The 26,290-nt window shown below is 35.9% G+C and overlaps 1 protein-coding gene across 2 annotated transcripts in view; it reads left to right on the top strand.

The window, feature by feature from the left end:
* Usp37 (ubiquitin specific peptidase 37) overlaps positions 1–26,290 on the top strand; it is a 79,499-nt gene that overhangs the window by 20,983 nt on the left and 32,226 nt on the right. For both annotated transcript variants that reach the window (XM_010611911.3, XM_010611913.3), the window contains 6 exons: positions 656–834; positions 1,973–2,050; positions 13,798–13,895; positions 15,322–15,406; positions 20,248–20,409; positions 26,016–26,147. In XM_010611911.3, coding sequence (XP_010610213.1) covers positions 656–834; positions 1,973–2,050; positions 13,798–13,895; positions 15,322–15,406; positions 20,248–20,409; positions 26,016–26,147 — 734 coding nt within the window. The remainder of the gene's footprint in view (positions 1–655; positions 835–1,972; positions 2,051–13,797; positions 13,896–15,321; positions 15,407–20,247; positions 20,410–26,015; positions 26,148–26,290) is intronic.

Genomic DNA, 26,290 nt, shown 5'->3' with positions numbered 1-26,290 from the left:
CCTGCCTCACAAGCACAAAGGCCTGAGTTCAATCCCTGGTACCAAAAAAACACACAAAAAAAGAATTATTTAAAATAGGGTTTTTCCCTAGTACCCACCCCCAATAGGGTTTTTGCTTTCTACTTCCAGGTATGCTATAGAATTTTTAAGGATACTATAGGAAAGTAAGTGTCAAGTTCAATTTCTCATACTTGGCTATACATTGAATCATACAGAGTGCTTTTAAATATATATGTGTGTGGTGGCACATGCCTATAATCCCAGCACTTTGGGAGGCTGAGGCAGGAGGATTGCCATGAGTTTTAGGACAGCTTGGACTATATAGAGTTAAAAGCCGGCCTGAGCTACAGAGTGAGACCTTGTCTTATAAAACCAAAAAAATATGTATGTTTGTATGTATAGGAGCTAGACTGTAACTCAGTGGTAGAGCACTTCCCTAGCATACAAGAGGCTCTGGGTTTGATCCAAGCACTGCCAAAAAACAGTTTCTGTACACACAAATGAATGGGTCACCCCAGACCAATTAGACTACAATCTCTGGAAATTAGTGTCTCTAGTTTTTTGTTTTGTTCAAGTTCCCCACATAAGAATCACTGATCTTAAAAGTATTGTAATTAATTTCAAGATTGAACTATTGCAAACTTTATTCTTTCAGACCTCGTCAAAAAGGGGAAGTTTGGAAACTAAAGATGATATTCCATTTCGAAAAGTTCTTGGTAATCCAGGTAGAGGATCCATTAAGACTGTATCAGGAAGTGGAATAACTGTCACCCGGACGATTCCTTCTTTGACAGCTACATCAACACCTCTTAGATCAGGGTTATTAGAAAACCGGTAGGAAAGATATTTCTTACTTATTCAATTTAATTGTTTATAAATGTTTTTAGGCCTTTTAGAAATTTTGAGGATATGATTTTTATAGTTAATTTCAAATATTTGTCTTACGTAGTTTGTCATTGACTCATCTTGAGCCTGCAGATAATGCAGCATATTAATTTAAATAGGTGTCGAGAGATGCAGATGAACACAACACTGAGATTCCACCTCACTCCAGAAAGAATGGCTGCATGAAATCAACCAATAACAAATGCTGGTGGGGCTGTGGGGAGAAAGGATTTCTTCTTCATTGTTAGTGGGAGTGCAGACTGGTGCAACCACTGTGGAAATCAATATGGAGATACCTCAGACAACTAGGATTAGAAGTTCCATTTGACTCAACTTTCCCTCTGCTGGGTATCTTCCCAAAAGAATTAAAAGAATCATACCACAGTGATATATGTGCACCCATGTTTATAGCGGCACAGTTTGTAATAGCTAAAATTTGGAAAGCCCAATTGCCCATCAGCTGGAGACTGGATAAAGAAGATGTGGGTTGTTTTTTTTAAATAAAATGGAGTACTAAGCCATAAAGAATGAGAAGCTAGAGACATTTATAGCTAAGTGGATGCATATTGAGGCCATACTCTTAAGTGAAATAAATAGGACACATGTGTAAATACTGAATAGTTTCTCTGGTGTGAAAAACTAAAAGTGTAAATAAAGATCACAATGAATAATTGATATTGTGAAATGGGAAGAAAATATGTAAAGAAGTAGAGAAAGTGGGAGGGGTAGGGGAAAGAAAAGAAGGGAAAAGTAAAAAGATGGGAAAAGGGAAAAAATGGAAACAAAGTCTTTGTAAATAGGAAAGGGTGGAGGGGTTGAAGGGAAGCCAGGGGAATGGGGAAAATATAAGAACCAAGATACATCATGTAAAGGTACATGATCCCAATGATGAATGTAACTGTACTGTGTACCTAAAATGTACCAATAAACTCAATAAAAGAAAAACTTAATGGGGAAAAAAATGTAGTGTAGAGAATTAGATAGCAGTAGTCACATTCCATATCCTTGAATATGTTGCCTTATAATTTTTGACGATATAAGAATTATGACTTTTGAAAAATAACATTTCTTCTCTCTTGCTCTGTAGCACCGAAAAGAGAAAAAGAATGCTATCATCTGACTCAGAGCTGAATGAAGATTACCCTAAGGAAAATGATTCATCGTCGTAAGTTGCTTTAAGAGCCTTTAAGGCACTAGATTAGTTTCTTCCACTGATAGTTATAAGCATTAGGAGATATTAGAGGAATCTTCAATTGGTAGGACTTCCAAAAATAAATCATAATTTAAAGTATTTTGAGGACAGTAGGTTTTGTGCTCAGTGGGGAAGGAATTAGGCTACTATTATATTGCTTTTGTCATTTCATTGCACTTCTCCTTTCTTGCCATTTTAAAAATTGTGCGATATTTAGAATAGAGCTGAAGAATTTGGTAAACAAATGTTTTTTGCTGCTCTTTTAATGTGAACCCTTTCGTCTTTCCTTCATCCTTAACTACTATATCTTTTTACCTAACTTGAATAAAAAGTCAGCCTGAAAAGAATATGAGTCCCACATAGCTACTAGACAAGGGGCATTAATCTTTCGAAGGAGTATTTCTCAGGCATGGTGGTTCATGGCTGTAATCCGAGTAGCTAGGAAGCAGGGGCAGGAGGATCACCATGAGTTTGAGGCCAGCCTGCAGTACAAAGCGAGACCTTGTCCCACAAAAACCAAACCAAACCTTGTTTCAAAAAAATATCGAAGAATTGAACTCAGGACCTTGCAATTGTGAGGCAGGTGTGGTGCCATTGAACTAAATCCCTGGCCCATAAGAAGTATTTCTTGAGTTGAACAAAAGAGAATAGATGTGCAACAGAGCTATCACTGGCTCATAATCCTCACATCTTTATTTTATTTTTCTCATTGAGTTTATTGGTACATTGTAGGTATACAGTACAGTTACATTCATCGTTGGTTACATGACAGGTCTTGGTTCTCATTTTTTCCCCTTATCCCTGTCCTCCCTTCACCCCCTCCTCCCTTCCCTATTTACAAATACTTTATTTCCATTTTTTCATTTTCTCAAGTTTTTTTTTTCTTTTCCCTTATTACTTTTCCCCTACCCTTCCCACTTCCCCTACACTTTTAGCCCTTTTCTTCATATTTCACATTGTCAATTATACCATTGGGATCTTATGTACCATTATAGTTTTCACACCAGAGAAACTATTCAGTACTTATACATGTGTGACTTACTTATTTCACTTAGGAGTATACCCTCAATATGTATCCATTTTCCTATGAATGACTCTAATTTCTTGTTCTTTATGGCTATTATTCCATTTTATAGAAAAACCACATCTTCTTTATCCAGTCTCCAACTAATGGGCAAATAGGCTGTTTCCAAGTTTTAGCTATTACAAACTGTCCTGCTATAAACATAGGTGCACATATATCACTGTGATATGATTATTTTGGGGGGTTCTGGGGATAGAACTCAGGTCCTTGTATTTTTAAGGCACCGGCGGAACCACTGAGCTAAATCCTCCGCCCAAAATTTTTTTTTTTTTTTTTTTGGTATCAGAGATTGAATTCTGGCCTTAAGAACCACTGAGCCAAATCCCTGGCTCTAATATGATCCTTTAATTCTTTTGGAAAGATACCCAGCAGAGGGATAGCTGGGTCAAATGGAACTTCTAATCCCAGCTCTTTGAGGTATCTCCATATTAATTTCCATAGTGGTTGCACCAGTCTACACTCCCACCAACAGTGGAGAAGGGTTCCTTTCTCCCTTTCTCCCCACAACCCCGCCAATTTGTTGTTGGTGGATTTCTTGATAGCACCCATTCTTTGTGGGGTAAGGTGGAATCTCAGTGTTGTTTTCATCTGCATCTCTCGAATGACCAGTGATGTGGAACATTTTTACATATATTTACTTGCTGCTTTTACTTCTTTGTCTGAGAAATATCTGTTCTTTTCACATGCCCATTTTTGAATTGGGTCTTTATATTTGGGGGGGCTGGTTTTTTTGAGTTCTTTATATAATATATAATATATTCTAGGTAATAATCCTTTGTCTGAGGAGTAGCTGGTAAAATTTTTTCCCACATTGTAGGTTGTCTTTTAGTTCTACTGATTTTTTTTTTTTTGCAGTGCAGAAGCTTTTTAATAAGATGAGATCCCAGTTGTTGATTCTTTCTGCTAGTTCCCATGCTACTGAGGATTTGTTCAGGAAGTCTTTTCCTATGCCAATGTCTTCAAGAGTTCTGCCTAACTAATCTTCCAGCAAATTTAGTGACTCTTTTTTTAATATTTAGATCTTCAATCCATTTGGATTTTAGTTTAGTGCATGGTAAAATATAAGGGTCTAGTGTTTAATCCTTGGCAGGTTGAAATCCAGTTTTTCCAACAGCATTTATTAAAGAGACTATCTTGCCTCCAGTGAGGATGGTTGGCTCCTTTGTCAAAGATGAGGTAGCTGAGTACATCTGGAGTTGTTTTTTTATCTTCCAGTCCATTCCACTGGTCCTCAGGTCTTTTTCTTTGCTGTTACCATGCTGTTTTTATCACAGTGGCTTTGTAGTATAGTTTCAAATTGGGAATTGTTATACCCACTGCCATGTGTCTGTTGCCTAGGATGGCTTTTGCTATTCTAGGACTCTTCTGTTTCCAAATGAATTTTTTTTATTATTTTTTCTAGTTCTGTGAAATATAGTGTTGAAATTTCAATCACATTGCATTGAATCTGTATAGCAGTTTTGGTAGGATGGCCATTTTCACTATGTTGATTCTTCCTACCCAGGAGGAGGGGATATCTTTCCATTTTCTTATATCCTCTTTGATCTCTTTTTTTCAGAGTGCTGTAGTTTTCACTGTAGAGGTTTTTTGCTGCTTTCATTAGATTGATTCCTAGATACTTCATTTTTTTGGATGCTATTGTGAAAGGAATTGTTTCCCTAATTTCTCTCAGTGAGTCTGTTATTTGTGTACAAGAAGGGTATTGATTTTTGAGTGTTGACCTTGTATCCAGCCACTCTGCAAAAAGTGTCAATTAAGTCTTGAAGTCCTTTGGTGGAAATTTTTAGGTCTTCAATATAGAGTATCATATCATCAGCAAATAATGACAGTTTAATGTCTTCCTTGCCTATTTTTATTGCTTTAATTTCTTTCTCTTGTCTAATTGCTGTGGCTAATGTTGCCAGAACTATATTGAAGAGGAGTGGTTATAGTGGGCTAACGTGAAGGTTTTCAGTTTTTGGCCATCTAATATGATATTGGCTGTTGGTTTTTCATAGATAAACTTTATTAAGTTGAGATATAGACCATCTATTCCAATTTTTTGCAGAGTTTTTATCATGAATGGGTGTTGAATTTTGTCAAATGCTTTTTCTGCATCTATCGAGAGGATCATAATGGTTTTTGTCCTTAACTCTGGTAATATAGTGTATTACATTCATTTACTTATGTATGTTGAACCATCCTTCCATCCCTGGAATAAATCCGACTTGGTCAGGATGTATGATCTTCTTGATGATCCTCTGTATCCTGTTTGATAGTATCTTATTAAGGATTTTTGCATCTGTATTCATTTAGGAGATTGGCCTGTAGTTCTCTTTTTTAGTTGGGTCTTTTCCCAGTTTGGGAAGCAAAGTGATACTTGCTTCCGGGAATGAATTTGGAAGTATTGTTTCCCTTTCAATTTCATTGAAATGTTTAAAGGTAGTGGCAGTGGTTCTTCTCTGAATGTCTTGTAAAATTCAGCAGTGAATCCATCAGGACCTTGGCTTTTCTTTGTTGATAAACTTTTAATTACATTTTCAATTTCACTGATTGTAACTGGGGTGTTTAAAATTTTTTTATCTTATTCGTTCAACTTTGGTAATTCATAAGTATCTAGAAATCTGTCCATTTCTTCTGTGTTTTCCATTTTATTAGAGTATAGGTTCTTAAAATAGGTATTGACGAACCTCTGGATTTCTTTTGGATCTGTTGTGACTTCACTTTTTTCATTCCTAATTGCATGGATCTGAGCCTTTTCTTTCCTTTTGATAAAGTTAGCTAAGGGTTTATCGATTTTATTTATTCTTTGCAAAAACCATCTCTTCGATTCATTTATTTTTTGTATTGTTTTCTTAGTTTCCATTGCATTGATTTCTGCTCTCATCTTTATAATTTCCTCTCTTATATGCGTTTTGGGTTTTTCTTGCTCTTTTTCTAGGAGTCTAAGATTCATCATTAGGTTGTTTATTTGAACTCGCTTTGTTTTCATAGTGTGGGCGGTCATTGCTATGAACTTTCCATGTAGAACTGCTTTCATTATGTCCCATAGATCCCTGTATGTATGTTGTATTGACATTATCATTTATTTGTAAAAACTGTCTAATTTCTTCTTTAATTTCCTCTGTGACCCATTGATTGTTCAGGAGAGTGTTGTTCAATTTCCATGTGTTTGTGAAGTTCTTTTGGTTTCTTATGCTGTTGATCTCCAGCTTGATTACACTATGATCTGATAATATACAGGGGATAACTTCGATTCCTTTGCATTTATTCAGACCTTTTCAATGAGCTAGTGTAATGGTCTGTCTTGGAGAATGACCCATGTGCAGCTGAAAAGAATGTATATTCTGATTTTGTGGGGTGGAACACTCTATAGACATCTAAGTCCATATGTTCAAAAGCTTGGTTCAGTTCTAGTATTTCGTTGTTGATTTTTTGCCTAGATGATCTATTTGTGATAGTGGGGTATTTAGGTCCCCCACTACAATTGTATTAGCGCTTATTTGGTTTTTCATGTTACTTAATATTTGTTTTATATAGTTGGGGGCATTAATATTTGGTGCATATGTGTTTATGATTGTCATCTCTTCCTCTTGAATTGTTCCCTTTACAAGGATGGGATGTAGTAGCCTTCTTTGTCTCTCTTAATTAGTTTTGGTTTGAAATTTACTTTGTCTGCAACTAAGATAGCTACCTCTGCTTTTTTCTGGGCTACTGTCATATGGAGAATTGTTTCCATCCTTTCACTTTCAGTCTGTCAGCTTATTTTTGCACTAGGTGTGTTTCTTGTATATAACATATTGTTGGATTTTGCTTCTTAATCCATTCTGCCAGTCTGCTTCTCTTGATTGGTGAATTGAGGCCATTGACATTGATGGTTATAACTGATATGTACTGACTTATTATTGTCATGTTATTGTCCTTTTGTTGACTCTTTTTACTTTCTCCCCCCTCTCCTTTTAGTTTCTTGCCTTGCCTATTTGATTTGGTCTGTTGGGCCTCATGGTTTTGTGACCTTCATATCTTCATTGTCTTTTTCTAGGATATTGTTTAGAATTCCTTGTAGTGCTGATTTGGTATTCATGAAGTTTCAAAGGTGTTCTTTGTCATGGAAGTATCTTATTTCCCCATCCATTTTGAAAGAGAGTTTTGCAGGATATATCAGTCTAGGTTGGAGGTTGTTTTCCTTTAGGACTTGAAATACCTCACTCCAGGCTCACCTTGACTTGAGGGTTTGTGTTGAAAAGTCTTCTGTGATTCTGATGGACTTGCTTTGCATGTGATTTGTTTCTTTTCTCTTGCTGCTTGTAGTATTTTGTTCTTCTCTTGGGTTCCTGGGATCTTGACTATTATATGTCTAAATATAGATTTTTTTTTTTATCATGACTAGTTGGAGTCCTATATGCCTCACTTATCTGTATGTCAAATTCTTCTCCTCTGTTTGGGAAGTTTTCTGTCATTAATTCTGTGAACAGCTTTTTAAGTCATTTGTATTTTCTCCTGCTACTTCATGGATTCCTATCAGTCTTATGTTATTCTTCTTTGCATCATCTAGGAGTTATTGGATCAATTTCTCATGATCCCTTACTGATTTTAAGAGACCTCTCTTTTCATGGTCACTGGCTGTAATCCTATCTTCTATATCTGAGATTCTATCTTCACATTCTTTTATCATGCTGTGAAAACTTTCAATAAGAGTTTTTAATCTCCTGGATATCTGTTTGAATCTGTTTCATGGATTCCATTTCTTTCCTGTCTTGGGCATTCATTGTTTCTATTTCTTATGCTGGGCCTTCATGGCTTCTTTATGGTCCTGAGATCATCTATTTTTTTGTCAGTTTCTGTTCTAGGGTCTCTTATCATTGTAAGACTTTAAGTCTCACTTCCACTCCGTGGAGCGTGAACAGCCGAAAGGGCCTCCACGATGCTGAGTCCTATAGCCCAATGATGGCTCCAGAGGCAAGACTCAGGGCCTTACTTCTGAAAGCTGTGAACAGCCAAAAAGGCCTCCACGATGTTGGGCTGGAGGGAGGTTCCAGGAGCTCGATCGAGAAACGAGAAACCCAGGAGGGAACACACCAGGCTTAGATGGTAAATAGACCTTTATTAGTCTGGCCAGACGGCACTCCCAGAGCCAGGTAGCTCAGAGAGGCAACTGCTCAGGGGCTGAGATGCTTTTTATAAGGTTTTTCTAAACAAAAAGTCAGGAAATTTACAGAACAAGACTGCAAACACATTGCTTATCTTATGCAGTAAATGTTCTATGGTCACGTTTTGTCATACCATTCACCCCTGGCCCCTCGGCCGGCTCTTAGGGAGTTACCAATTAGCATATGAAGCACAGTCTCTGGCCTATTAGCATGGAATCACTTTAGCTTATTCAAGTCTTATATCATGACTTTGATTTTGTTCACCATCTCTATGGTTATCTGGGAGATTATTTCTGTTTTGAATTTTTCTAGAGCCTGATTGATCTGTTTTGTTACTTTCTGTGCTATGAGGTCAGGGTGTCTTGGTGGCTCACTGTCAGACTTTTCATCCTCATTTGCTCTACTTTGCCATTGGTGAACTGGAAGTCTGTCTTTGTGTCTTACTTGTTTTCTCATTTTTATTTTTTTGTTGTGTTGTCCTTGGTTTAATTCCTGGGTTATTACTCACATCTTCCTGATATAGTTGCGCTTTAGCTTTTGCATCTCTAATGACTCATAGACGTTCTCATTTTCATAATATCAGAGAAGACCACTCATTAAATAATCACAATCCTTTAGCCCAATTGATATAATCAGCAACACAATAGGATAAGTACAACTTACAATCTGTAAGTTGATCACTTGTGATAGTCATTAATCTATCACCTTTAAACCATGTGAATTAAATTAAAATCAAGAAGCAGCCCAAAATATGTTTGCAGTAAATAAACTCTTCAGTATAGCATCTTTACTATTTAGGATGGGGGCTTAGACAGAGTTAGGATGAGAGGTGTAATAAATAAAAGAATTGGAGAAGATTTCAAGTGAAGCCAGAGTACATAGGATGACCATACAATCTTTAGGAAACTGTTAAAGTCAAAAGGGAAAGACAGAGTGCAAGAATAAGCACAAGAATATAACAACTTAACAGTTATAGAGGCTTACTTTCCTTTGAAACTGTTGACCCTTGAGTGAAGGAAAATGAGAGAAGAAAATAACATAAAGAAAAAAGAATAAATCCGAGTTAGGGCAGGAACAGAAAGGGAGATGAGGAATAATATGGGGGAGCAAGACACCTAGTTGGAAAAGGAGGACAGAAAAAGGAATTTGCAGAGTGGAATGAGGAAAAGAAAGAAGAAAAATAATATGAAGTGCCTCTTTCAGACTATATTTCTGCTGTCATAATATACAGCATGCGCAGCCATGTGCAGGACTAAGTCCTTTGATCTCAGCTAGCCGATGGCAGACCCCTGAGATTCAGACTGATTTCGGTCTGCAAGGCCCAAATTGACTTGCCTGACCTCCTGCAGGGTTGAATTCCTCAAAGTTTTACTACCGGTTCCCTCTGCCCTTTCTTTGAAGATGTTCAAAGTCTGGAGCTCAGAAAAATGCCCATTATGACCATCTGCGCCTCTGCAGAGTGGATCCAAGGACTGGCACAATCAGGAGGCCTGAGTGAAGGGGTGGTGTTGCAGGGGTGCCCTCCCAGCAAGCTAGTCTTCATGATTGGGCCCAGACAGGCCGGAGGGAGAACAGATCTTGGAGCAGCTGTCCCGGACCTCTGCCTTCCACCTTCCGCTGGGTGTTTGTCCTGGCGCAGGCGGGGCCAAGGATGGAATCTCTTCTACAACACCTTGTGGCCAGTAAACAGTTTTCTTCTTTTACAAACAGGCAGCTCTCTGACCACCACTGGCCATTGGAGGGAAAAACCAGAGCCTAGAAGAAACTAGCCAGCTTTGCTTTTCTCCAAGACCATTCACTCATCGGTTGGGTCTTTAACTAGATACTGCTTTTTTTTTTTTTTTTTTTGAGACAGGGTCTCACTCTGTAATTGAGACTGACCTGTAACTCACTATGTAGCCCAGGCTGGTCTCAAACTCACAACGATCCTCCTACCTCAGACTCCTGAGTGCTGGGATTACAGCCTCATCATCCTTATCACATAAAGATCTTTTTGTTTTCTTTTTTTTTGCTTTCATGGAGAGAAAACATACTACATAGTTAATAGTTGATACCTTAACAGAAATTGTTAACTGGTGATTGAAGTGAAAAGGTTCACCAGAACTGGATTGGGAAAAAAACCAAAGGAACTTTGTATATTAATTGGTTGTGTTTCTATAACAGATGTGAAAGGCTGGGTAGGTGATAGGATGGGTATCTGAAACTATTATCACTATTGATTCAGATTCTCTGAGTCTTGTTAATCTACCATTTTTTGGACTGAGTTAGCTGCCTCAATTAATGCTTCCATTGCTATTAGTAGGAAGGGGGTAAAAACCAAAGGGAGGGCATACTGTTTGCTTTAGGCTGGAAATTGTACACATCACTTTTGTGTATATCCCACTGTACAGAACTTAATTACATGGTTATACAGACATTCCTCACTTAATGACCAAGTGCCATTTCTGCATCTAGGTTAATTGAATTGGTCGCTAAATGAGGAATTATATGTAGTATGTACATTGCAACATTCAGACAAAGAAATAGTCAAAGTCCAATTTGATGACTTGGCTTTATATTTGTATAACTTTTACATGCAGTACTATAATGTATAATAGGACATAAAACTACAGTACTATACTGTGCAGTACAATCAGCAAAAGTTATCTGTATTACTATAAGAAATATGCCTAGCCAAAACTTGACTGTTACAGAATAAGAATGCAGTGGTTATGGAATAGCTAACAGTCTGCTGTAGTTTGCCACTCTGGCCTTATTTATCATTCTTCCTCATCCTAGTACAGCATCAGCCCCATCCTAATGGGGCAAGCTCCAGGTCTTGTAATTGTACCCAGCTCAGAGACTAGGATCTCTGGGTGATGTGCAGTCTTCTCCATAAAGTCCAAGTGTTGGACTGTGTCCATTATGGTTGGATAACTGAAAACTAGAAGGCAAGTTAATTTGCATTCTCCAATCTCATTGTCATGCACACATCATTACACATTGCTAGAGTAGGAATGGGTAACCGCAATTACTAAACTTCTGTTTAGAAAAGAATAGGAAACTGGAAGAGTCTTTGCTCACAGTAGTGATAAAATTCTGTGATACAGAAATTGTGAGGACATTGAAGACAGTGGAATAAGTTACTGTTAGCTCATTTAGCATTCCGATTGTTCTCTGGAAGGAACCCACTTGCTTATTATATTCCATGTAACCCCTGTCCTTGCTTTCTGGTAGAGTGCATTGATGCACAGAGTCTTGAGGCTATAGCTGATATTATTCTGCTCTTCTAATATCTTTCTGTATTCCCTGAATCCTCTACCAACACTTTCAGTCTCGAGAGTTTGCCTGGTTTGAAGTCTTCATGTCTGAGGGAGGGATCACAGTCTCTGGTCATGGTCAGGCCACTATTGATCTAATTGCCAGTTAAAGTGACTTGAGAACCGCATTCAGCAAGCTTGAGAGCACTAAGAGGTATCCCAGTGGATCTCCAGTATTCGTTACTTTCTGCCTTCATTGTATAGCAGCAGTTTTTCTTCGATATCATAATCACTTATAAATGCTAGTATGGTAACTACCATTTTTTCCTGTTAATCTGCCAGCATGAGAAGCCCCAAATGACTAGATAGCAGCCATGACATTAGGTTTAATTGTTCTCTTACCATGCCTTCTGGTGAAAAACTTCCTCGTCTTGGAACTAGCACCCCATGGCAGCTAATTGGAATGATAAGCACAAATTCTTCAAGTGAGTTATTAAGAGTTATAATGAAAGGGACCACTGCTACTTCTGCCCCCTTGATTTCTGGGCCCATATATTCTCTATAAATATAATAGTTTGTTGATTTAAATACAGATTAAGCATCCTTAAAATAAAAATCTTAAATGTGAAATGCTCCAAAATGTGAAAATTTTATGAGTCCTGATCTGATGCTGAAAGTGGAAATTCCACATTTGACTCTATGACAGGTGGCAGTCAACATAGGTGCACTAAAAATATTTTATAAAACTGCCTTCAGGCTCTGTGTACAAGGTGTATATGAATTTTGATTTTAGAACTTGGTGTTCATCCCTAAGTACATATGTCAGCATTCTAAAAGGTGAAATAGTTCTAATCTCAAGCATTTTGGATAAGGAATACTCAACCTATATATATTATATTTTATTCCTAATAAGATGTCATTCCTAATAAGATCATCTCTGAGTGGTACTTTTTTTTTTTTAATCAGAGATCAAACTCAGAACCTTGTGCTTGAGAGGCAGGTGGGAGCACCACTGAGCTAAATCCCAGCAACAGCTTCTTTAAAAGTACCACTCGGAAGGGCTGAGGATCTAGCTCACTGGTTCCGCCGCCTTGCCTTGCAAGCGCAAGGACCTGAGTTCGATCCCTGGTATCAAAAAAAGATAATAATAATAAATAAATAAATTAAATAAATAAATAAATAAATAAATAAAATCCCCACTCGAAGGGGTAGGGATTTATCTCAGCTGTGCTGTCGCCTGCCTCGAAAGCACAAGGTTCCAAGTTTAATCTCTGGTACCAAAATAAATAAATAAAAATTAAAAAACTGTTGCAATGCTTTATCAGGGTAGCAGGGTAGCAGCTTTAGGGTAATATCAAATATGACAGAGCCAGAGTATCCTGTGGTCATTTGCTTCTGTTTTACTTCCTTTTCTGTAGAATGTTATTCCTAAATAAGAATATATGTTTTCAGGTTAGAAAATTAGTTAATTCATTTTTGTTTGTTTGTTTTCTTTTGTTTCTACTAGGGATCAAACTCAGGACCCTGTGTTTGCCAGGCAGGTGCTGTGCTGCTGAGCTACATCCCTAGTGAAAATTAGTTATTCTTGTTTGTTTGTTTTTGTTTTTTTGTTTTCTGAGACAGGGTGTCACTATGTAGTTGAGACTGACCTGGAACTTACTGTGTAGCCCAGGATGGTCTCAAACTCAGTGATCCTCCTGCCTCAGCCTCCCAAGTGCTGGAATTACAGGCATGCGCCACCATGCCCAACTGAAAATTAGTTATTCTTATGAGCCCTCATATAATAATTCTGGCCAAGGCACTGGACAGATGACAAATACTCTATCAGTTGTTGTCTTTAAATGGAAGGAATCAGACAAAACCTTTTACTTTCAAGTGGCTTACTGATTTTCTCACGGGAGGGTACTTGATCATGTTCACATCAGCTTCTGCTGCTGACCAGTTGGGACATACAATAGCGGCAGTAGCTAGGGCTAGGGGTGTGGCTCGGGTGCAGTGCTAGCCTAGCAAGCAAGAGGCCCTGGGTTCAATTCCGAGTACCAAAAAAGAAAGGGCGGGGGGACAAAATAGCAGCAGTAGTTAAAGGTTCATGAAGGGAAGCCCATGCTATAGTTTCTATCTCTGCCACCATGAGTATTTTACTAATAGACACTTTATACAAGTATTAGAATGGCTAAGGACAGAGACTAGCTGATCTCCACCTGACAAGTTATCCTGCTGATTTTTAGTGTCTCTTCAGTGATGTAAAATTATTATTTGAAATGATAGGAACAACAAGGCTATGACAGATCCCTCAAGAAAGTATTTAACCAGCAGTAGAGAAAAGCAGTTGAGTTTGAAACAATCTGAAGACAATCGGACATCAGGTAAGTTTGGTATTTATATAAGGTATTTATATGATATATTATAATTAAACTAGAAATAAAAACCTAAAGTGGAATATATATCACTGTGAATATATCAGATATATTCAGGACTAGTGTTTTCAGTACTAAAGAATCTAGATTTAACTTCCATTTGATTGTCTGGAATTAAGCTCTTTTATTGTCATACTACCTGAACCATAGGCTGAGTCAGAGGAGTTAAAGTGTTCAAAATTAAATTTCATCATTGCTTCTAATTAGAAAATTTTATGTAGAAGATCTTGAAATTTTTACCTACAGCATTTATGCTTGCCTAGTTTTTACAAAAACTAGGAATTAATGATTGTCCGTGCATTTTTGTCAAATATTTTCCACACCAACTGAATTTCTGGGCATCCTTAGAGACTCAGATATCTGGTGTTGATTTTAATATTATATCAATTTAAAATTAAGTTGGAATGGGCAGAGGATTTAGCTCAGTGGTGCCGCCACCGGCCTCACAAGCACAAGAGTTTGATCCCCGTACCAAAAAAAAAAAAGTTGAAGCAAGATAAAATATGTCATTATTTGATAAACTGATAATTTATGAAAATCCAGCTTCTAGAAATGTTCTTTTAGTGGTTTAGGATTGTTACATTGGTATTATAGAAAGATGTACCTCTAATATGTTTTACCTCTGAAATATTAATACCTAAGATATAAACTCCACATACTGGCTTTCAACTTTAATAATCAACCAGTAGTTAGAAAATTGAAAAATTATGTAACACGCCTTGGCAATATTGAAGTTAAGAATCTTCTTTTAAAAGTTGATGTGGGGGCTTGTAGCTCAGTAGTAGAATACTTGTCTAGCATGTACAAGTCCCAGGGTTCAGTCCCCAGTATCCCAGAAGAGAAAGTTGCTGTGGAAGAGATGAGATGAGAGAAGGAAGTGGATAGTAAAATTGCAAGAAAACCCATGAAACAAAATGGAGTTTTAAATGTATTAAATTTTGAGTTACTCAGTAAAGTAAGCAGCATAACACAAGTAATTAGTTAGGTGAGATTAGTTAGATTGCCTCAGTGCACATCTTCCTGGACCACAATTTGGGGTGATATGAGAATCTTCTAGATTTTTATAAAAAGGAGTCACTTGATAGTGTTTAAAATTAATAAATCAAGAAATAGAATGCACTATCTAACTCTAGGGAAGGAGTCAGAAAAACAAGTTTTTAAAAATGGTTAGAGACTTGAAGCAAAGAGATTTTGGGCAGGAGAATAGTGCTTTACTTTTGTAACTTTTTCCACAGTATTTAATCTCTTTAACATGATTGGATTTTATTTTGATGAAATGGAGAAAACAGTCAAATGTAAACATGCCCGATGTGTAATTTATTATTAAGTGAAGTTGAATGATTAAATAATAAATTTTTTTTCTTTTGTTTTGTAGGGCTTTTACCTTTGCAGTCATCGTCATTTTATGGAAGCAGAGCTGGATCCAAGGACTACTCTTCTAGTGTCACTAACCTAGATAGGTATGTGAGAGTCATGTGCCTTGTGAGAAATTTGAAGATCTCTCTGTTTCAGGCTACCTTGACTTTTCACAGTAGCCTACCCTGAGTCTCCCAGACCCGGGGTGTACTTTTATTTTGCTTTTGTCTTTTCCTTTCTTGTTCAGCCCAAGTTTGCTCTGCAGAGCCTGTTTCTCCCTTACCCTCTCACCTCCACTTTTCAAATAAACTTTTGGCACCATAAAAAAAGCGCTCTCAGAATATTGAATGGTTCTTATGCTCTCAAAATACTCTTAGTTTGAGAATATTCAAACTAATGTGTGTTAACAGTGCTTGCCTAGTGTGCATGAGGCCCTGGGTTCAACCCCAATACTACTCCCCCCACCCAGTTGAGAATCATAGTATCATTGCACTTGAGTTAGAAGGCGCTCTAGAAACATTTTAGTTCTGTTTTAAAGTTTTTCTACAAATGGATAAACTGAATGCTGGAATGATTTGTACTGAGCCTACTGGTTGTGACTCCCAGTGTAGATTCTAGGCCACTGTGTTTTCTATCCTCTCTAGTGATTAACATTTAAGACCTTGCCTCTGAGACACTTCTACATTGGCTTTGTTTCTTATGTACTTAAGCTACCTTCCAAAATTAAGGAGTTTTCTTTAAAAAAAAAAAGGCTTCGTGTGAGTACTTTTTATTGGAAAAAGCCAGGCAGGAATTTAATTGCTGATAATAGTCTATAGATATAGCGTTTTTTGTTTTTTTGTTTTTTTTTTTTAAGGTTTAGTGGATATAAATATATAAGGCAGCTGCTAAGCACTCACTGAGAAAGTGTGATCATGGAATACAGTCCACAGTGGTGATGGTTTAAAATATAACAAAGGTAATGGTAGTGTATGATATGTATGCCATATAATGACATAGTCATGCTTGTCTTTTTATTACAATTTAATTCAGTTGTAAACATTTTTGTATAAAATGATTAAGATGAATTTGATGTTGTGGTTAGGTATTTAACCTATCTTTCAAGCACTTTATGACTGCAATGTTAACTAAGTTATTTAAATTTGAGAAAGAAATCTTGACATATTTCCTCTCATTAGAAAAATCTTAGGCCAGCCTAAAAGATATAGTGAGACCCTGTCTCACAAAACCCAAAACCTAAAGAATCCAAGAATCCTGTTTTTGAAAAAAACTAAATTTGTTTTGCAAATGATTTATTAAATATAATTTCTTGGAAAAATAATAGAATAAACATTTTAATTATAAAAAGTAATATTTGATCCAAGAGAACTAAAAGAATCATATCACAGAGAAGTATGTGCACCCATGTTTATAGCGGCACAGTTTGTAATAGCTAAATCTTGGAAACAACCTATTTGCCCATCCGTTGGAAACTGTATAAAGAAGTTGTGGTTTTTCTATAAAATGGAATATTACTCAGCCATAAAGAGCGAGAGAATAGATTCATTCATAGGAAAATGGATACATATTGAAGATATACTCCTAAGTGAAATAAATAAGTCCCACATGTGTAAATACCAAATAGTTTCCCTGGTGTGAATATTCTGCAACAATGCATAAGATTCTAATAAGATTACTGACATTTAGAAATGGGAGGAAAGGAGCTAAAGGTGTAGGGAAGGTGTGATACGTAGGGGAAGAACAAAAAGGGAAAAGAAAAAAATGTGAGAGAATGAAAAGATGAAAATAAAGTGTTTGTAGATGGGGAGGGGAGGAGGGGGTGAAGGGAGGGCAGAGGTAAGGGGAAAAAATGAGAATCAAGACTTGCCATGTAAAGGTACATGATCCCAACAATGAATGTAACTGTACTGTATCCCTAAATGTACCAATAAACTCAATTAAAAAAAAAAAGTAATATTTGAGGGGAAATATTTTTATTTCAAAGATAATGAGAAAATTTCCAGATTGGTGAAAAAACTAATACTGAACAAAGCCTAAAGCCAAAACACACACTAGAATCAAGTACTAATGCATACAAGAAACATACTTAAAATGTAAAAATAAAAATCAGCTGAAAGAAAAGGATAGATTATCGAATGGGTTAAAAATAGTCCTTTTAACAAATAGTGCTAGGAAGCAGGTTGTGTAATAGCATCAAAACCTGTATACCCAGTTAAATTTGAATTTAAGAATGTAGACAGGGCTGGGTATTTAGCTCAGTGGTGAGGCCGCCTTCCTCGCACGTGCAAGGACCCAAGTTGAGTCCCCCCCCCAAAAAAAGAATGTAGACAGATAATGGTATCTTTAGTTAGAGACAAAGAATTTATTGAGCAAGAAGAAAACTGAACAAAGAAGTAGGAAGTAAAAATCTGAGCAAAGAAATTTGAAAAGTAAATTTTAAAATCCAAATGCTTTAAAGTTTTAGTATTTTGTATAGCTAATTTTAAAAAGGTACATATGATATGATTCTATTTACATGAAATTCTAGAAAATACAAGGTAACCAAGAGTGACAAAATGCAGACTAGTGGTTGCCTGCTCGAGAAAAAGACGAGTGAAAGGGACACAAAGGGGCACCAGGGTACTTAAGGTGATGATGGACATGTTCCTTATTTTAAATATGGTGATGGTATTACATATGTCAAGATTTACTAAATTATATACTTTATGTGTAAATTATTCAGTATCATTTGCATTTCAATAAAGCTTTTAACATGCAGTATAATTTTTGGAACATTCATTTAAAATTTCTTAAGAGAGTATTACTTCCAAACTAACAAAGGAAAGAAAATGAGAGTATCAGTGAAGCATTCTGAAAAGAGACAAGAAAAAGGAGTAGAGAACACATGTAACAACTAATAAATACGTAATAAAATTCAATATTTAAATCCAAATCAGTAATATTACTGACATAATTATGCTATACTTGTATAAAATTTATATACTAATTTACATCAGCACACTAAATATTCCCGTTAAAGAGAAAGATACACTGAGTTTGAAAGAAGTAAAAGATCTGTATGCTATGTAAAAGAACAGCAGCTGTAATAGAAATGCTGAATCATTGAAAGCTGAAGAATAAAAACAGTAAATTGTTCATGGTCTAAACTGCAATTTTTAGAGTTTGTAGTAAGGGATGAAACAAATAGCTAATGGTAAAATTTAGGTTAGAGGAATTTTGATGAAGAGCACTTGTGCGTTATTAATGATTATCGCGTGTTTGTTTTACAAAACATTAAGTTCTTTAGGCTTTTATATAATTTTTCATATGAGTATTCTAGTAAAGACAGACAGTGTCTAGTGCATACCCTGACAAAAAAGTAAAAATTTTTTATTAATGTGTTTGCGATATATAATGAATACATTCATCATGGGGAGCTGGTGCATGTACATATCGCCTCTTAAGACAATAAGTAATTTTAGGGCAACTAGTTTTCCATATAGAAAGGTAAATTATAATCTTTTCTTTTTTATTAATTTTATTGGTACATTTTAGTTATACAAATAATGACATCATCATTGGAGATTTGTACCTTTACATAGTATATCTTGATTCTTATTTTTTTCCCCATTTCCCTGCCCTCCCTTCAACCCCTCTACCTCTCTATATTTATACTTTGTTTCTATTTTTTCATTTTCTCACATTAATTCCTTTATAATTTTTTCTTAAAACCTAACAGCAAAACAAACTTGCAAGGGAATTACAGGAAGGACAAAAAATTTTAAGCCATTTTAGAGAATATACAGGAAAATATTTCTGTAACCTTTATAGTACTATATGATTTCTTTAAAATGACAATTTGAAACCATAAAAAAAATTTTACTATGTAAAAAAATTTAAACTTAGGATATATAGTAGACCAAGGATTAATATATAGAATATTTAAAGAACTCCAAATCATTAAGAACTCTATGCCAGGGATTTAGTTTAGCATAAAAACCCAAGCTCTATCCCCATACCAAAAAAAAAAAAAAAAGACCTCCATATAAAATTAAGGGTATAACTGTACTGTATACCTAAAATGTACCAATAAACTCAGTGAGGAAATAAAAATAAAAAATAAATTAAGGGTAAAGAAAAACAGTTTTGAAAAGAGTAAACTGAGAAAAAAACAATGGTATCTTGGTTCAGGAACTTGATTCCATGATTTTGGTCACAAACCAAGTTGGATGAGAGCCAGATCAAATTCAGTAGTTAGGTTCTAGTTGGGTTCATTGTTGACCTGATGGGGGAACTTGATTCAGTTCTTGCCCAGTTTGGTTTGTGACCAGAATTGTGGAGAGAATTGAGTTCATGAACCAAGGTGCCACCTGTATGTTCAATGTCTGTAGTAATCAGGAAAATACAAAATAACCTAACAATGAGATCAAATGTTACTATCCTATGAAAGGTAAAACTTCTGATAATAAGCAATGGAGATATGAGGGAATGAAAATTCATTGTCATTAGAGGTATAAATTGATGCTGCCTTTTGGGAAAATAATCAAAATATCGAGGAAAATTAAAAATACCCCCAGTATTTTCAATTCTAAACATTAAACTAGTGGACTTTGCCAGAGAGATTAGGTAAAAAGTATTTGTTGTAATTGACAAAATTGACTGCCAAGACTAGATAAACTAATGTATAATATTCATTAAGTGGAAAAAAAGTAAAACTATATTTTTTCTCAAGCCATCATCTTGGATTATTTTGGTTATAGGTTAGATATGTGCAGTTTGGTCTTGAAGCTTCTTCAGACATTCTGATAACAGACTTAATTTACATTTGTGAGTTTTCCCTCAGTGACTCTTATCACAGATATTTTCCTAAATTAAAGAATTTTTTCCTTGGACCATTGACATCTGTGTCATAAGGAGAAAAAGTAGCATTCAAAATGTATTTTATTTTTTCTTTACTCTTTTATAGGACTAATATTTCAAGCCAAACTCCTTCTGCCAAAAGAAGTTTGGGATTTCTTCCTCAGCCAATTCCTCTTTCTGTTAAAAAATTGAGGTGTAATCAGGATTACACTGGCTGGAACAAACCAAGAGTGCCCTTTTCATCTCACCAACAGCAGCAGCTACAAGGGTAGGTCACTGTTCTGTTCTTTCTAATAAAGTGATTCAGCTGACTTAAACTTTGTTGGAGGGGGGAAAGCGGAGGAAAAAGAGAAAAGAAAAAAAAAAGAAGTCAGATTAATTATAGTTCTAAAATACTAAGCAATTAGATAACTTGCTGGACATGGTGATGCACTCCTGTAATCCCTGCACTGGAGAGGCTGAGGCAGGAGGATCACCACAAGTTTGAGGCCACCACCCTGGGCTACATAGTCAGTTCAGGGCTAGCCTGAACAACATTGCAACACTTTGTCGCAAAAAAAAAAAGAGAGAGAAAGCTGGGCGTGGTGGTGCACACCTGTAATACTAGTACTTGGGAGGCTGAGGCAGGAAGATAACCACAAATTTGAGGCTAGCTTGAACTACATAATGAGACTCCTATGTCACACTCTCTCCCAAAATCAAATGACTCAGACATTTATCAAATCCATAAATAATGTTAAGTTCATTATCAGATCTCTAACCATTTTTAAGCATTAGAATACCAGGGGAAATACGTATAATACTCATTTTAAAAGAGTAAAGTGTTTTTCAATCCATAGGTGAAGTCACACTCCTGAGGCACTTTTAAAATTAAATTTGTTATCGATTTGTTTATGATTATATTTTTATTAAACACAAAAATTAGATCATGGTTTAATAACTGTAATGTAATAGTAGCTGTTATACTAAAAAATGTATATGCAAGATACTGTGTGTTAAATGTTTTAGTATATGTGCTGCCAAAGCGAACCCATATTAAATGTTTTTCATAGATTTTTTTTTTAACTCTTACAATAGTTCTATCGATGCATGTATTTTAAATATCTGCACTTATGGGTAAGTAACTAAGGTTTAGTGAAGTTAATTAGCTTGCTCAAAGCAGTATAGTCAGGCCAACCATGGTGGTGCACCCCCATGATCCCAGCATTCAGAAGGCTGAGGCAGGGAGGTTGCTGTGAGTTTGAGGCCAGCTTGGGCTGCGTAATGAGTTCAAGACCAGCCTGACCTTGTCTCAAAAAAAAAAAAAGGAAAAAATTATATGCTCAGCATGATGGCAACAGTAAATTCAGGAAGTTGGACTCTAGTTTCATTCTTCATGATTTTATTTTGGCAGGTGTTGAGACAGAGTCTCGCTATGTAGTTGAGACTGACCTGCAGCTTACTATGTAGCCCAGGCTGGTCTTGAACTCACAGCGATTCTCTTGCCTCAGCCTCCCCAGTGCTGGGATTACAGGTGTGTGCCACCACACCCGGCTGTAGTTGCATTCTTAATGACTAGTATATTACATTTCTGTTCTCTGACTTTTTCACTGCACATTAACCATAGGGATCTTTATATATATTAATATAGAATTTTGAACTGTATTAACATGCATTAGAGTTCCTCTTTTATTTACTTAAAATCTAGGATAGAATGAACATTTTTGTACACACACACATATATGTGTGTGTTTTTAATACTTTACTTGATGGACTGGATCTATAGTATAGATTCTTAGAAGTAGAATTATTAAGACACTTTGAAATTTTTTATTCTGCTTACCAAATTGCCCTCCCCAGTCCTACCAGCTGAGTGAGTTGTTGCTGCTGTTGTTTTGGGTACTGGTTTTTCCAAGATGTGGTGGGATAGCATTGACAAAAGATGATGAAACTTTCCTATATTCAGTTAAAGATCTAAAACAAATGGGTGGGAACACACAGAGAACTGCATATAAATATGTCTTCTGATACAGCAGTAAAAGTGCAACTAAATGAAATGGGAATAGAGAAGTGGAAGTAGAGTAAGGTAATCATTTCATAAGTAATAGGTGTAAGTCAAAGAATTCCATTTAAAATGAACAATCTAGAGTCAGATAGGGTGGCACACACCTCCAATCTGAGCCCTTGGGAGGCTGAGACAGGAGTATCACTGTGAATTTGAGTCCAGCCTAGGCTACATAGTGAGTTCAAGGCCAGTCTGAACTACATAGGGAGACCCTGTCTCAAAAAAGCTAAATAAATAAATAACTATCTAGATGGTAAAAATAAGAGAAAGGGGTTAATGGTGATATGAAAATGTAAGTGTAGATGTAACAACTCCAACAAATACAAACCTAAAAACCACATTTCTAAAGGACATAGCAGATAGAGAAGAATAATGACATGACAGTTGAGAATAAATGTATTGGCCACATCAATAAATATAAATGGCTTAACTCATCTATGAAAATGTATTTTTTTAGCAGGCATGGTAGCACGTGCCTGTAATCCCAGCACTGGAGAGGCTGAGACAGGAGGATCATCGTGAGTTAAAGGCCAGCCTGAACTACAAAGGCAGTCCCTGTCTCAAAGAGAGAGAGAGAGAACATTGTTTCATGAAGAGAGAGAGAGAACCTTGTTTCATGAAGCAAAACACAACTCTGTTGTGCTAGCATAGTAATTCAGAAAGTTCTAGAATAAAGGGAAGATCATAGCTTGCCTGGGAAGTGCAAGGTCACAAGTTCAATCCCTTGTACCAATGAATGAAGGAATTGGATGGATAGAAGAAAACATATTTAACAGCCAAATGGAAACAATAAGAAATCACAGGTTTCAGTCCTTATACTTTTTTTTTTTTTGATACCGTGGATCGACCTCAGGACCTTGTGCTTGCAAGGTAGGCAGTGGCACCACTGAGCTAAATCCCCAGCCCCCTTATACTTGATAAAATAGTACTTAAATCAGAACCATGGAGGACACTTAATAATGCTAAAAGCCAAAAATTCCCAATGAATATATGACAGTCATGAATATATAAATGCAACACTGCAATCTCTTGTATAAAGACTATAAAAGATGCAATGATAAATAAACACTTGTAATCATTGGAAACCTTAACAGCCCAGTTTTAGAATGACAGGTGACATAAGTAGAAAAATAAGGATATAAAGGCTCTACACATCATAATCAGTTTGTTATCCCTGAGGGATGGGTATTAAATGCTAGACCCTCATAAAGTGTGTGCCTTGTATATGGACCATGCACAAAAGAAGAACATGCACAATGTGCAAAGACAAAATCAGGGTGGCAGTTAATGTCTTTTGATTATAGTGAAATAAAACTAAGAATTAAAAATAAAGCAATATTTAGGGCCGGGGATTTAGCTCAGTGGTTCTGCCATCTGCCTTGCAAACGCAAGTACCTGAGTTTGATCCCCGGTACCAAAAATAAATAAATAAATAAAGCAATATTTAAAAGTTACCTTCTACCTTTCAGAAACTGAAAACCCTATTCAGTGACTATTGAGTGAATACAAATTACAGATGTTCTAAAAGATGAATGATAATGGAAATATTGATAATATGTGTAATACATTTAAGGGCAGTGATCAGAAAAATTAATGATGGAAATATATACATATATATGTATATGTATATATTTCTAAACTATAGAAGATAATACTCTTTAACTCATATCAATGCATAAGAATGAAATAAATTTCAGAGTTCAAATAAAAAGAATGACAAAGTAAACCAAAACAAAGTGTAAGAAGTAATAAAGATTAGGGCCAGTTATTTAGCTTAGCAGTTCCGCCTACTGCCTTGCAAGTACAAGGACCTGAGTTTGATCCCCGGTACCAAAAAAAAAAAGTAATAAAGATAATAAAAGAGATTACCATGAGGTAGAGAATTGAAAAATAATGGCTTACAATAACACATCAAAGTTCAAATGGTCCATAACTTATGGCTCAATTTAAGATATTTTGACTTTACAGTGGTGCAAAAGTAAAAACACATTCATTAGAAACTACACTACCAGTTAGAATTTTGCTCTTTTCCCATACTAGTACTATATCCTGTCAGGATGCTCGGCTATAAGCCACAGCTCACAGTCAGCCATGCAATCTGAGAGTAAACAGCTGATACTCTACAGTTTACTTGATTGCTGAGCTATAGAGGTCCTAAAATGGTTATGTCAGGATTGTGAGGATAGTTTAAGTCCTAGTATTTTACTTAAGATCAAGAAAAGTTAAAGATGTCTGCTGTTTTTAACCTCTGTTGTAGTTGATTGGATTGTTTTGTTTTTCTGTTTTGAGGGGCTGTTTAGTTTTGTTTTTTTCTGGTGTTGGGGATTGAGCAAAGCAGTTGCTGTACCACTGTGCTACATCTCCCGCCCTTTGCTTCTATTTAACATTGTACTGCAGATATTAGTCAATGCACTTAGATGAGAAAAAATTACAAATGAAAGACCCAGAAACCCTAGTGTTCAATGAGAAACATAAGTGAAACAGTTAAAACATTTCCTTAGATAGAATCAAAAATTAACGTGCATGTAATTATAAACACTCTGGTTTATCCCATAGAGGTAGTATAAACATAGACATAGAAGGGAAAATCCAAGTAGGCAACAAAAAGGATAAAATATTTAGGAGTAATTTAACAAGATTTTCAAAAATTGCTGGATTAAAAAAAAGAAACAACTGTAATACTCCCAGTGGACACAAACTAAACTTAAATATGTAGAAAATATCCACTATTCTTATTTAGGACATCTGAGTATAATCAAGATACTGTATATAGTTGTCTCTACATTAAGTTGTAAGTTTAATGTGATCCTAAAAGAAATAAGCTTTTTTTATAGAATTAGACTAGTATAGATTTATGTCGAAAAATTTGTGTAGAAAAATAAACACAGAAATAGCTGTGAAAATACAGTAAGGGAGAATAGCCCTGCCTAACGCTTAAAAATAATTATAAATTTGTTATAATTAAAATTCTACCCAGCCAGGCATAATTGTACATGCCTATGATCCCAGCACCCAGGAGGCTGAGATAGGACCGATGCAAGTTCCAGGCCAGCCTGGGCTACATACTGAGTTGAAGGCCAGCCTGGAGTATATAACAAGACCTTGACTCAAGAAACAAAACAAAAAAAGTTGTACGGATGCATAGACAGGTCATTGGAATAGAATAGAAAAAAAGTCCTGTAGAGGAACAAAAAAAGATTTTTTAAATAAATGGCATTAGAATAATTTTGTAACCATTTTGGAAAAGATATAGATTCTTCTCTCATCTGTTTACAAAAAAGAAATTCCATATGAATTAGATTCCCAAGTGTAAAAAATGAAAACTGTGTGAGTCCTGGGAAAAAACTGAAATAGGGAGAGCTTTGTAAATTCAAGATTAAGTTTCAGGATCGAAATCAAAGTTCAATAAAAGATTAATAAATTTGACTGTATAAAAATTAGATTTTGCATGACCAAAACCAAAAGAAAATTGGAATAAATATTTGCTACATATAAGTAAAGGTTTGCCTAATAAAGGTAATGCCTAATTTTCTATTAACTAAAACTAAAGTAATTGTTCTATTATAATGCAGTGGTTTGCATGTGTGTCTTTTCGAATTAGCAAGATCACCATCATCTAATAACTTAACAGAAATGTGCATTTTTGCACTCTTCTGTCCAGACCTGAGTCAGAAACTCTGGGTTGGGGTTCATTAAAAATGTGGTTTAACAAGCCCTCCGGGTGATTCTGATGCAAGCCAAAGTAGAGAACTCCGTTATACTCCTGTGCTGAGAGCATAGTTCAGAACTGCTTCTGCTTTACTAACATGCACTATTTCTTTCATTTTCAGATTCTCCAATTTGGGAAATACATGCTATATGAATGCCATTTTACAATCTCTGTTTTCACTCCAGTCATTTGCAAATGATTTACTTAAACAAGGTATCCCATGGAAGAAAATTCCACTCAATGCACTTATCAGGTAATTGTTATGTCCTTACTGAATAACCATTTAGTACATTGATCATAGAATAATGGGATTTTAAACACTCAAAATTGTGCCTGTTAGCAGTCTTCAAAATAACATGCTATTCAGTGCTTTGTGAAATATGCTGACCTTGTTCC

The sequence above is a fragment of the Fukomys damarensis genome, unplaced genomic scaffold (assembly GCF_012274545.1).
Source record: "Fukomys damarensis isolate Sample0158 unplaced genomic scaffold, DMR_v1.0_HiC HiC_scaffold_16, whole genome shotgun sequence".
In the NCBI taxonomy this organism is placed as follows: domain Eukaryota; kingdom Metazoa; phylum Chordata; class Mammalia; order Rodentia; family Bathyergidae; genus Fukomys; species Fukomys damarensis.
The sequence above is the reverse complement of the archived record's forward strand: the minus strand, read 5'-3'. Positions and strand labels throughout refer to the sequence as shown.